Source organism: Anastrepha ludens, chromosome 3 (assembly GCF_028408465.1).
Source record: "Anastrepha ludens isolate Willacy chromosome 3, idAnaLude1.1, whole genome shotgun sequence".
Lineage (NCBI taxonomy): Eukaryota > Metazoa > Arthropoda > Insecta > Diptera > Tephritidae > Anastrepha > Anastrepha ludens.
The window spans coordinates 47,294,357-47,311,837 of NC_071499.1; the positions used below are offsets into that span (position 1 = coordinate 47,294,357).

Below are 17,481 nucleotides of genomic sequence, written 5' to 3' on the forward strand. Positions count from 1 at the left end.
GACAGGGGCCGTACCAATTCCCATTGTGTTTCAGCCTGCAGATGGCCTTCAAGGCCTCTTCTTGGATGAAAGCGTCAAGTGGTGGTAGACGAACCAGAGCAGAGCTTGAAGTAGTCTTTCAAATACGTGCTCTAATTTTTTTGTATGGTAAAAAAAGCCTAGCATCACCGATAAAAAATTGCCAAAAATTAACGGTATCTTTTAGTCACTTGAAACTTGCACTTGCATCAACTTGACCCAAAATTCAATGGGCTACAAAACTGCATACTCAAAAGTTTTATAAAAATTCTTAATAGAAAGTGTGAAATTTTGATGAAAATTTGTCGAATTCTTATAATATAAATTTTGCACAAAGCTTGAAACTTGGATTTCACCATATGGTGTTTCTTATATAATCACCTTAACTTTCATAAAAAAATAATAATGAAAAACAAAATAACCAAAATTGATCAAAATAATTAGTTGGGCTCAAGGGTATATGCATTTATGATTAAAATTGAATCATAAAGATAAAATTTATTGTACCAAAAAATCAAATAGTGCGTGCGTTGAGCACTACAACATTTGTACCATTTATCGAGGAAACCATTTGCGCTTCATAATATCAAATGCACGAAAACATAATACACCCGCTAGGAAAAATATGTACACGGGACACAGAGTTGCCATTATAGATTGCGAAAATTCGAAAAATTGTAGAGAAATTGATTAATATCTCGAATCAGGTATTAACAATAAAGTCATGAGATCTAATGTCTCTTTGTAGAACACTGTTGTATTGAATCTTCGAACCAGTGACTTCCCTACAGGGTGCACTCAAACGCTACCGCGAATGTTTGTAGGTCAAGCCTTAACATTCACTCATAAGCGCCACTATGGCATCGCTGCAGATGTGGTTTTATTTTGTATAGATTCGAAAGGCAAGTGAAATTTATGTAATTCCATTATTGTAATTGCGTCAGTTCATTGATATTTTTTATTACATAGTTTACGCAATAAAATTGCAGCAGTTTGGATGTCAAAACTCGCACTAAATATCTGCCAAAGTTGTCCTCTACTGATGGCACATTTTCCTCGATATTCTAAAAGGTATAACGCATTGAAAAACTATTTATATATCCCAGGGATTTATTAGTAACTTTTAACAATTTGTTTGTGTCCTAGTTAGTTTTAATAATTTTTTCTATGGGTATTCATATTTAATTCTCCTACAAAAATTATATAAAACTAAGTTTTAAATTACGTGCAAATTTTTCATCAAAACTTCACACTTTTTAATCAAAATTGTTAGAAAATATTGTATATGCTATAGTCTATTATATTTTGGTATAATAAATTGCAAATTTCAAGTAATTCAAAGTCACTTTTTGGGGTGGTTTTGGGGATGCCAGAGTCATCAGACCAAGCTTCTTCGAAAATGATGCCGGTAACGCTAATCCTGTGAAGGATGAACATTATCGTGACGTGATATCAAACTTTTTAAGGCCTGCATCAGATTGCATGGAGTTTGACAATATGTGATTTCAACAGAACTGGACCACAAGGATCCCTGCACGCATTATCTCACGACAAAGCGAGGTGAAATGGCTGTCAAGAACTTGCGATTGGGCACCATTGGATTTTTTTCTCTACCACTATATGAAAAGGATGGTCTGTGTCAATAAGTCCGGAGCTGAAGAATGAAACCATATGTGTTGTAAATTATTGAGAGCCTGAATTACGCCAAAAAGTCATGGAATTTTTTTTTTTTAGCCTGTGTTGCCAGAGAAGTCGTGGGCATTTAATGGATTTATAAATGTCATAGACTAAAAATAAAAAAAGTACACGTCTTTTCTGGTGAAAAGATTTCAAAGGTCAGCTCTTTGAGAGATCGTTATTCGATTCTGAGCGAATTTCACTGGATCAGCTGATGGGCTGACGTCACTTGGGGGTGTGTCTACAAAACAAAGATGTGATTGTGTTGGTGATATACGAAAAAAAAATCAACCAATGACACCTCGTTGATACCTGAAAACCGACTAAATGGACGAGTGTGTGAATACATGTGAAATGATCCCCAAGAGACGTGGCAGTCAAAGTTTCCACACAATTTTATTTTTCACCGTAGCTAAATAGCAAACCTGGTAATCTACCATATCATCCTTGACGCCTATTGTGAATGTCGACTGACAGTAGAATAGACTTTGTGGAAAGTTAAAAAAAGTTGTTCGTAATCGATAATTCAACGACAATTCGACATTCACAATACCATCGATAGTCGATGACATCCGTCTAGTCGACACTCGCAATACTTAGAGATGATAATTTCGAAAAATTTTGTTGCGATCTTTTTCACCCACCCTGAATTCCAGGCAGAAATCGTAGCTGTACACAAATATGTATAAGTATGTCTGTCTCAGTAGACAGAGTGGTCAGTCAGCCAGGAATTTAAGCGTTTGGATCGAATATAAAAGCCGTACATTTCTTCACGAGATGGATTATAATTCGGTATCAACCTTCATATTGTCAAAGATGACATAAAAAAAGTACCATTTAGGACTCTGCTGATCTACTGACACCTAGGCGTCACTTTTAAAATACCCTTATATGAGTCTCAGAACATAAACACAGATATATTCTGAAAGGACCGCCCAAATTCTTATATATAAACTCTATAAACTTGTTTTTCGCCTCATTGTTAGTAGTTGAAGCCCTGTGTCCAAGTGGAGTTACCCCCTTCTGGTTGATTCTAACTACGAGTACAAGTACCTGGTTACTGCAGGATATGCAAGTGTGTGTTTGTAGGAAATTTTCAAGTTCAAAATATGTTAATGTGCATAAAAACTAAAAATGTGCCTCTTTAAAACTCATTAAAAGTGCTTTTTAAGGATAATCCAATACATACACCTGTGTTCATAGCAGCGCGATGCATTACAATGTTTTGACTTTTTTTATATTTTTTTTATATGGAAATATAGATTATACTACAACAAAAACCATGTACAGCGTACAGCATGAATCTTGATACCCCATCATTTCTAAGTATAATTTTAAGAAATTTCACACATTATTATAGATTCTGAAAAACTTTATTAATATATGAAAAATACACTTTGTCCTCGTTCGTAATCAAAAAAAAAGAAAGAATCAACTTTGTCTGCTGCATCAACAACGGAGAGCAAAAATGTAACTGTAAGTAGGAAATTCGTACAGCAAAAGTGTTGATACGCTCGCACTTTGGAGTAGCCAATGCGCGAAATAACGGTAGTTTCGATTTGTTATGATTCCAAATAACATACCACTTCTATTCATTTCCCCGCTCGCTATCTCTATGCTCGATTAACTTGACCATAAAAATTTGCATGCGAAAGCAACAACAAAGTTATCAAGTAAGATTCGCCGCTAGTCAGTATGGGTATAGCTCATTAGCCCGCACTGCCTTACCAACACATGTAATTTAAGGCAGCTCTCTTCACTTGTTGCCGACATGAATAATGAAAATCCATGGAAGTAAATGAAAAAAAGAGAATGAATTAAGGAAGTGCGGTGCCTGCAACCTTGACTTAGTTAGATTGAGTTACTTCTCTGTAAATAAAATTGAGATGAAAAATGTATTTACCATGGAACTGACCAACAGTCAATCAAACAAAAGTGAACAGAAGAGATAAAAAAAAAAAAAAAAAATACTTCTGTTGGGAGTTTGGCCCAGCGGATCTTCCTATTTGTGGTTTGCGTTTTGAAGTTGTTCCACAAATGGAGGGGCCCAAGCCGAAATGGTTTATATAATATGAGGAGCTTTTTCATGGCAGAAATACACTCGGAGGTTTGCCATTGCCAGTCGAGGGGCGACCACTTTTAGAAAAAGCAGAGAGATACTACAACAAATTATCTGCTGAAAGAAATCCTTTTATAATACTTTGTGAAAAATTTTTGAAAATTTTATTAAAACTTTCAACTATTGAACTGGTACTTTCAGAATTTTTCTGCGTATGCAATTTTATAGTTCATTAAATTTTAGTGCAAAGTGCAAATTTCAAGTAACTAAAAAACAACTTGACCATAAAAATTTGCATGCGAAAGCAACAACAAAGTTATCAAGTAAGATTCGCCGCTAGTCAGTATGGGTATAGCTCATTAGCCCGCACTGCCTTACCAACACATGTAATTTAAGGCAGCTCTCTTCACTTGTTGCCGACATATCTTCATTTGTACCAGTTGCTGCATCTATTCGCCACTTGCTAAGTCTTGGCGAAGCGAGAGGCCTAATATTTGGGGCCACACTATTTTTAGTATAACTGATGAAGTTCATTTATTCACATCATTCATTACTTTTGTAAAGTCCTCTCTCGACGAACAAAACTAACACTCTACAAGGCTCCCATCATGCCCTTCCTAACGTATGGCGCAGAAACGTAGACGATGACAACATTCGATGAAGCGACGCTTGGAGTATTTGAGAGAAAGATTCTGGGTAAGATTTTTGGACCTTTGCACGTTGGCAACGGCGAATATCGCAGGCGATGGAACGATGAGCTGTATGAGCTTTACGACGACATAGACATAGCGCAGCGAATATAGACCCGGCGGCTATGCTGGCTGGGTCATGTCGTCCGAAAGGATATAAACGCTCCGGCTCTGAAAGTGATCGATGTGGCATCAGCTGGTGGTAGCAGAGGAAGAGAAAGAACTCCTCTGCGTTGGAAAGATCAGGTGGAGAAGGACTTGGCTTCACTTGGAGTGTCCAACTGGCGCCGGTTAGCACGAGAAAGAAAGGATTGGCGCGCTTTGTTAAACTCGGCCAAAATCACGTAAGCGGTTATTTTGCCAATTAAGAAGAAGAAGAGAGTTTTATGCGCCATTCAATTTTAGTATAAAATATGCCAGTTTAAAGTAGCTCCAAATTCGCCTTTATTTTCGATATTTTTTTTTTATATAATACAGGGTTGGCCATATTAAGCTGACCCATTGAGTAACCCTATAACTTTTTACTGTAATTTCAGATCAGCTAATGACATACCGCGTTGGAAGCGTCAGTCGAAGGAGATGTATACCATGAAACAGTACACCCCAATAGAACGCGCTGAAATTGTTCAGCTGTACATTCAAAATTCCTTCTCGATTGTAAAAACGCAACGTGCGTGGAGAAAAAAAAATAAAGTGAAAAGTGCGCCGTCAAAGAACGCAATCAAGCAAATGCACAAAAGATTTTTGTCTTCCGGCACTGTGGCTAATACCCGACGTCCAAATAAAAAGCGGCCAAGACGATCTAACGAAAATATCGCGGCCGTACGAGCCAGTATCGAGTCATCGCCGCGAACGTCAGGTAATCGTCGTTCTGCTCAGTTGGACATCCCTCGGACCACTCTACGACGTATCATTCGTTTGGATTTGGGGATATTCCCGTACAAAATACAACTAAATCAACAACTGTTGCCGGCCGATAAGCCTCGTCGCTTGGAATATGCCAATTTTGTCGTCCGAATGGACCAAACTGATGAGGATTTTTGGCATCAAATCATTATGAGTGATGAGGCCCATTTCTCCTTGAACGGAACCGTAAATAAGCAAAATTGCCGTTTCTACGCCACTGAAAACCCTCAAATTATTGAAGAGGTACCTCTCCACGACCAAAAAGTTACAGTCTGGTGTGGCATTTGCGCTGATATGGTCATTGGGCCGTTCTTCTTTGAAAATGGTCAACACCAACCATTGACCGTCAATCAAGAGCGTTATCGGGCCATGATAACCGATTTTGTGATGCCGATTGTTCGTGAAAATGGTATGGAGCACTTCTGGTTTCAGCAAGATGGCGCACCACCACACACAGCACGAGCCACCGTCAACTTATTGAAGACTTTGTTCCCTGGCCGTTTGATATCAAAAAGCGACGATTTTGACTGGCGGCCACGATCACCGGATTTGACGCCACCGGACTTTTTTCTTTGGGGCTATTTGAAATCTAAGGTTTACGTCAACAAGCCAAAGACACTAGGCGCACTTAAGGCCAATATCCGACGGGAAATAGCCGCCATATAGGCCGAGACGCTGGCCAAAACTATGGAAAACGCCGAAAAACGGGCACATTACGCTATACGAGCTAAGGGCGACCACTTGCGCGATATCATATTCAAAAAGTGATGTAAACGAATCTCCTTGAACTAAATTAAATGTTTTTCACAATGAAACACAAAAAAATGTTTCTTTTTCCATATTTTTTTAATAATCACATGGGTCAGTTTAATATGGCCAACCCTGTATTTTATGGAAGGCATTTTCTTCCATAAAACGACTGTTCGAATTTTTTTATAGGAAGAAAATGCACAAGAGCGCCAAGAAAAAAATTTTCAAAAATCATCGAGAATTTTGAGCTACCTCAAAATTATACTCTGTTGTATCAAAATTTAATGGGCTGCAACTCGTTTCTGATTGAAAAGTTTGAAATGTTGAGGAAAATTTTTTGAATTTTTTTTTCATTTTTGCACAAAGTTTGAAGCTTTAAGTTGTATGGTTTTTGTTGCAGTAAAATTTAATTTTCAAAAAAAAAAAATTATGTTGTTAAAAATGAACAAATAGTCAAAACTTTGCGCTGCTATTATCGCCACCACAGCTGCACGTACATAAATACATATATACATACATACGTGTGCAGTCATGAAATTAGACACAAACACCAATTAATTGCCAATAAATTGAAATATATAAATGTTAGCGCCAGTAAGCATGCAAAAAATGCTATTTACCGATTAGAATACAAAAATTTTATTTTCATTGCAAATTTACTTGTCTTCAGTTTGATTGCACGCAAATGCAGTTGCAGGGGCATTGGTGATTACAGTGAATGCGCATTTTTCGTTCGTTTGGTTGCTGGCAGCAATGCAAGTGAACTTTTTGTTGTTGTCGTAGGCGTTGTTGCGGCGGCTACTATCGTCACTTTCAAATTGCATATCAACATCATTTTCATCATCACGAACACTAACATCACTACCATCATTCAATACGTAGCTGTTCAAATTGCAATTGCTCCCCGCATCCCCTACATACCCTGGCGAAGGTGATTTGAATTTCGCATTATCGCTGCTGTCATTTGAATCTTCCACCGACGAATTGAGTGTTGCATTCGAGGCTGATTTTTGTGTGTAGCTGTTGCCAAATGTGCGCTCATTCAAGCCGCCACCACCACCAACGCCGCCACCACCAGCGATCGTCACATTATAACTGCTCGTGGTGGACACTTCACTGCCGATGGAATAGCGCTGGGCGCGTTGGCTACGTTCACGTTCCACACTGAGATATGACTTTGGCGGCAATTCGGGGGCCTTGCGCAACGCTGCACGACTATTCAATGGTGATGAGGACGTCGATGTGTTGGGTGAGGTTTCCTTGCTGATGGCGCCCGTATTGTGCGGTAGCTCGGGGTAAAGTGTTTGTGTTGTAGTTGTTTGTGGCGTTGCGCGACTCAACACTTCTGTGTTCTCGTAGATGTTGTTCGCATTTTCTATATCTGTATTTTGTGGTTTACGTGGGCGTGGCGCTGGTGTTGGTGTTGAATAGATGGGCGCTGACGAATCGACCGCTTCATTTGCATTGGGACCGTACAGATCATTTGTTTCGGTGAGTATGGACTTGCGCGCGCTGCTTGTGTCCTCCTGATCGGAAAGTGAGCCGAAAAATATTTTATTATTCGGCACCTTTTCGGTGCAATTGGTGATGGTGTGTATGTTTTCTGAGTTTATGTTGAGATTTTTGTTAATCAACTCAACGGTAACGTTTTCATAGTCAAGTTTGCGCAACTCGGGATAGAGGCGACGTGGAGCGGGAACGGGTCGGCAAGAGTCTTCTTGTTCCATGATGCACTGAAATGAGAGAGGAAACGGGTATCACTAGAATTAATGCTTATTTACAGGCACACATTTGTATGCATGTTAGCTTGTAGATGTGTAAGTATGGAGGTGAGTGCATTGAGGACATTTGAGTCGTATTATTTACAAGAGATGCTAATGGCATAAAATATGCCCTTATTTTTGAAAGAAATTAGAATATTTAAGAGTTATATAAGTTTCGTTGGTGTTAGTAAAAGTAATATGAAAATATTTCGTGCTTTAGATTTGTTTAAGTTCGGAAGAGGGACAGGTATTATGAGTTAAATAAGGGGTTTTCCTATAAGGGGTGTTATTTTGATATTCAATTCTATTCTATTCTATTTTTCAATATAAATGATGGGATGTTTATTTCATTATAAAGAGGAAGGTATGCCGTTAATAGTGGAAAATAACATCAGGCAAATGACCACCACGACCACGCTTACAGGACAATATCCTTTTCATGAAATTTTCCATAATCGAATATTCTCCAGATATTGCGCCGTCCGATTATCACCTGATCCGATCGATGGCATATGGTCTAGCTGACCAGCAGCTCCATTCATATCAAGACATCAAAAAATGGCTTGATCCGTGGATAGCCTCAAAAGATGAACAGTTTCACCGCAACGGTTTGCGAGATCTATCAGGTCAGTCCATAAGTTCGTGCGTTTTTTAAATCTGGTTTTAAAATTAATAAAAAAATTTTTAAAGTATTTATTAATCAATAGTATATTTTCCTTCATTATTTACAATGTCTTCCCAACGTTCAGGCAAATTTTTAATTCCCTGCTCAAAAAATGGTTTTTCCTTTCTTTCCAAAATACGCTTCGATATCCCTTTTTATAGCTTCTTTTGAGAAGTAGTTCTTGTTACTCATATGGGATTGAAGTCCACGGAAAAGGTGATAATCACAAGGTGCAATATCCGGAGAGTATGGTGGATCCGGCATTACCTCCCATCCGAGCTCGTTCAGCTTGCCTATGTTTACCTTGCGGTATGAGGTCTTGCGTTGTCGTGGTGAAACAAAACAATTAATTTTTAATTTAATGCCGCTAATAGCGGGTTTACCCAAGATAATTCTCTGAAGGCAATTGAAAGGCTGCCAAAAAGAGAAAAATTGCTTGTACAGCCTAGGTATCCAGGCAGTTAGAAAAACAATTCACTTTTAAGCAACCGCCATTAGTCTAGTTTCGTACAAATTACTTGCTCCGCCTACGGTTCTTTTACGAATTACCACGAAATTTCGCCGAATTTGCCAATTAAGTCAAATGATTTGCCAAATTTACATTCTTTGAAAAATTGTAGGTAGTAATGAAGACAATGAGATACTGAATGTGAATTTATTGCTATTGTCCTTGCAAAACTGTTCCGTGTAAACGCCAAGTATTGCTTACATCTACTTTATTCATACTCTTTCATTCATCAAACTTGCTAATTTCCCGTTTCTCGGGGTTGACCTAAAAGTAATAGATGATAGCGACCGCACCGCTGAAACAATTTTACACCTGCTCTTTACCATTACTTAAGTATTCAGTACACAAAAAAAAATTGTGTTCGAACACACATTTCTCTGAAAATATGGGCATTACCCACTTAATTGCTTATATTTAAGTAGAACAATAGATTTTTTATAGTCGTGAAAGTCAGTATCCCAAGAACCAAAACACCCTTCCATTGTATTATTTGTGATACAATAACAAAAACAAAGGCCGTATTTTTCAAAGGTAGAAACAATGCAGGATTAGTGACATCCGCGAACCCCTGTCGCGCTCTCATAAAATTCTATAGAATCAGCTGATTGCTGACATAGTTATATATTATTTGTATGCATTTTCTTGTTGTATTATTTTATTGTGTTTTATTTTTTTTTTTCATTCACAGGGAAACTTTCCCCATAACGCGGTTCTCTTTCTTGTTGATTTCTTGCAACAACACATCCATTATTACTCTCACGGTGGTTTACTCTCCATTCAGGTAGTTTTCATTAAGTTCAAAACAACTACAAAGGATACACCCTTTTCCAACTAAAGTAAGAGAACTGCCCATTGCAGTTCTCTAGTATGCAGATCACGTACATCTCTCGGCTGGCCAGGCCTGCTTGCTATGCTTGTTACTGGCGAGCGAACGGCTGGCTAAGAAATTGTTTAAATAGCGTAGTGAAAGCAAAATTTCCTCATTAGTCTTTAACTTTTCTCAGTTGCTCACATGCACAGTGATTTTTAAAGTAAAAGTGTATTTATAACTTACGCAATCCATAATTCAGTAACAATCGTACGAAATTTGTGAAAATTTCTCATCCACACATAAGCGCCGAACCAAATTCAAAAGAATGGAGCTGTTTATCAATGAGCGCCAGCCAAATACAGGCTTAGCTCTATTGTTTCTAGTGATGGGTTGTATTGTATTGCAATTAACTAAAGCATCGAGTGATCAGGAATTTCGCAATGAATTACTTGATTTCGAGAGCGATGACGAATGTGAGTGCTTGGAATTGGGCACGAATGGCGGGCAACCGGATTCCCCACCGCTTTTAACGACTTACGAGTGTAGTGTGGAGCAAACCCCAGCGTATGCAGATAGCGACAAGAAGCCGGTAAAACATAATTGTCGTGCGCGGCGTCGATTATTTGATTGATTGAGAAATGCAGAAATGCATAGAATAAAAAGCGAAGCTATTTGTAAATGTAAGTAATGAGTGATAATATTTTCAATAAAAAATGTAATATATGTATGTAGTAAATATTAAAGATTAAATAAATAAATAAAATATCTAATATATTTAAAGTTAAAGATAAAAAATTTTAAGTCTTTCATTTGAAATTAAGATCTTTTTATATATATTTCAAAATATTTTTCGAAGGATGATTCTTTTGAAATTTAAAAAAGGCGAGCCAGTAAGCGCCGGGAGAATGGTAACTCCTAAAACGCACAGGCTAAAAGCCCATTGTATCCAAAGCACTGGAAAGTAAAAGAGTAGATAGTCAACGAGGAAAGGAGAGAAGTGACAGGGAGATAAGATAGAATAGAGACAGATATAGCCAGCCCCGTGAGAATTTGAGAGAACGAATTTTACTCATTCTCATGACACATCGGAACCCGAAATTCGTTGACTTGCTCTTCTTTTGATAAACAAATGACATACCCAATGTGTGTTTGTATGTAGAAGATGTATAGATCTTGGATATGTGTTTTTACGTTTTTAGTATAATAAGGAAGTCGAACTCAAGTTTTTTCTGTGTCTCAAGTCACAAGAGTCAGAAAGCATTAGAATGATTCACATATCTAAGGATGAAGTAAAAAAGAAACAAAAATGGGCAGATTCGTGGGGAATCGTTCTAACTTCTTCTTCTTCGTAATTGGCGCGATAACCGCTTACGCGATTTTGGCCGAGTTTAACAAAGCGCGCCAATCGTTTCTTTCTCGTACTAACCGGCGCCAGTTTGACACACCAATTGAAGCTAAGTCCTTCTTCACCTGATCTTTTCAACGCAGATGAGACCTTCCTTTTCCCCTGCTACTACCAGCTGGTCGAATACTTTCAGAACCGGAGCATTTGTATCCATTCGGACGACATGACCCAGCCAACGTAGCCGTTGGATCTTTATTCGCTGCGTTATGTCTATATCGTCGTAAAGCTCATACAACTTATTGTAACATCGCCTGAGATATTCGCCGTCGCCAACGTACAAAGGTCCAAAAATTTACCGCAGAGTATTCCTCTCAAACACTCCAAGCTTTGCTTCATCGGATGTTGTCGTCGTCCACGCTTCTGCGTCATGCGTTAGGACGGGTATGATGAGAACCTTTTAGAGCTAAGAATGTGGTCTACAGGTGTCCAGAAAGCTTGCAGGAAGGCGACTTAACGAAGCCCAGCTGTTTGGCCGCATAAGCAGAAAACAATCTATCCTATCAAAAAAACATATCAAACACCGGCTTGCCTCTGCAAAAGCCCAAAAAAAAAAAATCTATTCAGTTTTGGAAAAACGTACTTTGGCCCGACGAAACCCGAATAAATAGGATGGGACCAGTAGGGAAAACTATTGTACGCCGTCCAAAAAATCAAGCGCTAAGTCCTAGGTTCACAAAAAAGAACGATTAAACACGGCGGCGGAAGCATTATGGTTTGGGGAGCTTCTTCCTGGCATGGTGTTCAGCCGATTGTTGGCGTGGTTGATAAAATGGATAGATTTCAGTATCTGGATATACTCCAGAATAAAATAGAGCCATTTCTGTTTGAGTTTATGCCATTAAATGGACAATGATCCAAAGCATACTGCAACAAGGACAGTGAAGCAATCGCTCAGAAGAGAAAAAATTTATGTATTGGATTGGCCGGAGCAGAGCGCTGATCTCAATCCAATAGGAAATTTGTGGAATGGCGTTAAGGTCAAAATCGCTAAGAAAAATTTTAAAAATGTTGATGATTTGTGGGCTACAGTTGAGAAGGCTCGAAGTACTCGATTCCAAAGGCAAGATGCTACAAGCTTGTAGAAAGCATGAAGCGACGGCTTGGTGGTGGATATAGTACAAAATACTAATCTGGTAAAACATTATTAGTACTTAACTATCTGATACGTTTACTATTTGTGCTTTTCTTGGAATTTTTTAGGATGTGATATTTACTGAGCCTGATTTGTGGAATCGTTTGACGTTAACGCTTTCCTTAATATCTAATCAAAATATTTTACACATGGTAATTGAGTAGTGGGATAAGCTTTCATATGCGCCTTAATTTAGCTGTAAATTTTACGTACCGTTATCCACGCTTTGCTTTGTCTTTGATGCCAGCGAAATTTATGTCACAAAAGTTAGTATACAGCAAATGACTGTTCAGTTAGCATAACATTTATTTTTACGTATTGATTAAAAAAGTAAATGCTATTACAAGGAAATAATTAAAGTGAGTGTAAAAATTTAGGGAACTACGCTTTGTATTAATTTTTGCGACATTTTTAGTAATGGCACCAAGAGGAAAAGACCTTTCTGATGATTTAAAAAACCTGGTTATAAAATATCACAAGAAACATAAATCATTGCGAGAAATCGGTCGTTTGATAGATAGGAATTTTGCTACAGTTCAAAAGATTGTGAATAAATATAAAAGTGCGGGAAGCACCACTAATAAAGAGCGTTGTGGGCGTCCGCCGCTCTTAAGTCCCAGAGAAAAAAGCTTAGTCGTACGGAAAATCAGGACAAACCCCAAAATAAGTGCCCCCAAATTGAAATCTGAAGTTGAAAATGAGACTGGAAAACAATTTTGCACCCAAACTATTCGCCGGGTTTTACATAGTGCTGGTTATCATGGGGGCAGTGTTAGGAAAAAGGCCTTCGTGAGTAGTATCAATCGGAGTAAACGGATTTCATTCGCAAAAGATCATGAAAAATATGGCCAAATGTTTTGGAACTAAGTCATACTTTCTGATAAGTGTAAATTCAGTATCTGTGGATCTGATGGCCGTGAAAAAGTTTGGAGAAAAGTTAACGCGGAATTGGATCCAAACAATATAACCGCCACTGTGAAGCATGGAAATCGAACACTTATGGGAACATTTAAATCGGCAAATACATATCCGATAGAAATAAGAAACAACCAAAAACGTACTTCAAAAGGAATGGAATAAAATACCACCAGCTGTAACTGAAAACTTGGTGAAATCAATGCCCTTACGACTTAAAGCGATTATAAAGCCTAATGGTTATCCTACCAAATACCAGGAATACCAGGATGTTTTTGATTTCACAAATTAATAATATGATGAACTGTATACTTACTTTTGAGACATGAATTTTTATAAAGTTTAATATAAAAAGCTATATTTTGTTCCTTTTTAAAATTTTGTCATTAGTTGGATTGAATATGATTTTTGTATTTCACTCATGTAAATAAAACACAATTTTGTTATAACTTAGGTTGTTTGAAGGAATCGATTGGGGGAAAATTGAAAACGTGTCCGGTGTATACTTACTTCTGTTACTAACTGTATTTACTGTCCTGACTTTTTCACAGATGTTGTTATAACCTTTACTATTTAGACATACCAAACAACACTGACTCTCGTCAAACGGCGAGAATTTATTCCAGTCCCCAATATATGTATGTAAGTAGGTACGTATTATGCACACATGCATACATATCTACACAAACGTGCCCTTCACGCTCGAATAACTCGTTGGCTTAAAAATAAAAGCATAACTAAAAATTTATTTCAAATAAATTTTCATCGTGTCATTTGTGTGCATTTATAGCGAATCGGCGACAAAAATAAGCACTTCTTAAATAGTTTACATTGCCAGGCGCAGTTCATTAGAAATGTATGCATGCATGTATGTATGCATATATGTATGTGTGTATGTATACTATGTATTTATTTAAGCATTTAAGCGTTGGCAGTATTTAATAAAACGTACACCAAGATTTTTAACTGCTGATCATACATAATATGTATGTATGTAAGTATGCATGTGTATGTACCTGATGCGAATTCTCGTATTACACGCCAGTGTTCCCCAAACGATTGCCACGTGGAATGACGAATTTCATGCTTTAAATGCCTTCTATCATTAGAAATACTCATTTAAGCAGGCATGCATACATACATACATCTTCCTTCAACGACATGTGCATACATATATACATATACATATGTATGTATTTGTATTACTTAACATTAACAGCAACAGCAAAGTGTCCGGCATTTAAGATTAACATAAAAACGCACAAGTGAAGAAATATTCGCATTTGCATGTCAACAAGTTGGCGACATAATTTTAATATACGAATTGGCACAACAAAAATGAGCAGAAGTAAACAAAGAAAACAACGAAAACAAAAGCACACTCAACAAATGCATTCAGTCATCTAAATGTAAGAGCAAATATGAATGCATGCAACTCTGTAGTATGCACATACTTAAAAAAAAAAAACAAAAACATAAAAAACAAAAAAATTAAAATAAAAATGTGTAAAACATATTGCAGTGAGTATTAGGGAAGTCCGGTATTTCTGGACAACAAATTTATCGAAAGTTTTGCTACATGAATTCGTGCTACAGAGCAAATTCTGATAGTTAGACATAGGCTCACTGAACATTCGCAACTAAAGGGTGGTTAAATTTCAGGGGCCGATGTTGAATGTGAACTACACCTAAACGTCAACGACACCGTTGGACTTCTTTCTTTGGGGTTATTTGAGAGAAAAGGTGTACGTCAATAAGCCAGCAACAATTCAAGAGCTAAAGGATGAGATAATTCGGCACATAAACGGCATAGAACCTCAATTATGTCGCAGCGTCATCGAAAATTTGGACCATCGGATGGAGGTGTGCCGCCGAGGCCGCGGCGCCCATTTGGGCCATATTTTGTTCCATACGTAATTGAGCCATACCAATATTATCATAATAAAGAGAAAAGAAATAATTTCCTAAAATTGTATTTTATTCAAAATCAACACTGGCCCTTGAAACTTAACTACCCTTTATTTGCGCGTAATAAAATAGTCATTGCTTCAATTAGAAGGGAAGATAAGAGAATAGAGAAATCTTCCGTTCGCACTGAAACTATCTGAACTTGTTCGCCGAAAAATTGTAATTTTACTGCCTTGACCGCTTAATGATTTTGAATGGTGCTCGCAGGTTTCGACATGTTTGTGTTAAATACGACACCTTAACGAATCGTGTTTGCCAATCGCTGCTTGTCATTTGTATAGGCTTCTGCCTATGGTTTATTTTCTTATATTTTATGACGCAAAGTGGTGAAGTTGGGTTATGTTTCGAGCCATGTTTTTATATATGCCATACATAATCAACTTACTAATTTTTCTTAGCCCTAGAACACACACCCAGAAAATACCACGTAAACACACACCCGGGATACGTTTGTACCCGGGACCTTATTTTGCGGTTTTTTAATGCTTATTCAACCGATTTCTATGATTTTTTTTTGAAATGTATATTTTAATATATAACAAGTATTTTGTCTTTTGTTTCATTCGAATATTCCTACTGGTTCCAGCGATATGGGCAAATAAAGTCAGGACATGCAACAGTGGATTTTTGTTTTTGTTGTTGTCCTGATAAATGCAAAACAAAATAATATAATTTATAATAATATACTTGTAGAGTAACAACGAATACACATTTTGGTTTTTATTTCATTGAAATATTCTACCTGGTTCAAAAGATATGTGCAAAAAGGTACGGCAAGGTATGGGTACGTAGGTAGCAAATACACTGGTATAACTGGTTTTCGTATTTTATATGCAGCTGTAAGGGTTGTTTTCACACGAGGTGTTGTTATAAATGCTGCCTGTTGATATTTTGATTATTGTTTTGGTGCTCAAAAGTGTAAGAAGTGAAAATAAATATAACTGAAACTATAAATAACTGGATACGAAATGACTTCAAGAAGAAACGAATATTTATCAAGTGCAGCATATAGAAGGTAAAAAATGTAAAATAAGCAACAATGTAAACATATACTAATTTTTTTTATTATGCAGGCTAACTGAGGAACAGCGAGAATCATATATACAATCTTTATTTGATGAAATTTGTGACGATGACGCTCCCTATGACTTTGACTCAGAAGATGAAGAAGAAATTCAATTCAATGACATTGAAATTGCTGATGACAATGCTGAAGTTTCGCAAAGTGGCGCAGAAGTATTACCTGATTATGCGGACTATGAGGATGATGAAGAAGACGATGAAGAAGAAGAAGTAGAAGAAAATAATGAATTACCTGCTAGTGGCGAAAAATTTGTTGCACGTGATGGTACTGAGTGGATGAAAGAACCAAATGTAAGTCGTCAGGTACTCAGACAAAATATTATAAGAGAACGTTCTGGACCAGCTAGATGCACTGAAATGTTGTCAATAGAGCAAACATTCAAATGTTTCATGAACGTTGAAATGGCTGATATAATTATGCGCCACACAAATAAGTTAGCAAAAGAAACTTATAATGCTTACAACAATGCGCATTCAAACACAACTCCTAAGTCATGGACGCCTGTGTCAATAACAGAGCTGTATGCATTTTTTGGCATACTTATTATGACTGGTGCGAACCATAGCAATGGAGAACATGTTCGAGATTGATGGAGCGTCAAAAACTATCCTTTATATCGCGCCACAATGGGAGTCAACCGTTTCTGTTCGATATTGCGGTTCCTAAGATTTGACGATAAAAACACTCGTGCAACACGCTTACTAACTGATAAAGCAGCACCGATCAGTGAGTTGTGGACGATGATGAACAATAATCTTGCTGCACATTACAAGCCCAGCTCATGCTTGACGATTGATGAACAATTATTTCCTTACCGTGGACGTACACGGTTTACGCAGTACATACCGTCAAAACCTGCTAAATATGGTGTCAAGGTTTGGTGGATTTGCGATGCCACAAATGCATATCCACTGCATGGACAAATATATACTGGCCAAGCAGAAACTGGTAGGAAAACGAACCAAGGCGAACGAGTGGTGAAGGATTTGTCTGCCAAATACCAAGGAAGTGGCCGAAACATTACAATGGACAATTTTTTTACGACCTTGCCAGTTGCAGAACTGCTTCTCACCTGGAAACTCACGATCGTTGGAACTTTGCGCAAAAACAAATCATATATTCCTCAAGAAAT

At 37.5% G+C, this 17,481-nt stretch overlaps 1 protein-coding gene across 3 annotated transcripts in view; it reads right to left on the reverse strand.

Annotated features, from left to right (window-relative positions):
• Positions 1–17,481, reverse strand: part of LOC128857886 (uncharacterized) — a 62,797-nt gene that overhangs the window by 18,565 nt on the left and 26,751 nt on the right. The window contains exons 1-2 of one of the 3 annotated variants that reach the window (XM_054093700.1): positions 13,808–14,090; positions 6,760–7,832 (exon numbers count right to left, since the gene is read on the reverse strand). In XM_054093700.1, coding sequence (XP_053949675.1) covers positions 6,760–7,826 — 1,067 coding nt within the window. In that variant the 5' untranslated portion in view covers positions 7,827–7,832; positions 13,808–14,090. Of the gene's footprint in view, positions 1–6,759; positions 7,833–13,807; positions 14,091–17,481 lie in introns of those variants that run through there. The other 2 variants (XM_054093701.1, XM_054093699.1) reach the window with 2 other exon arrangements.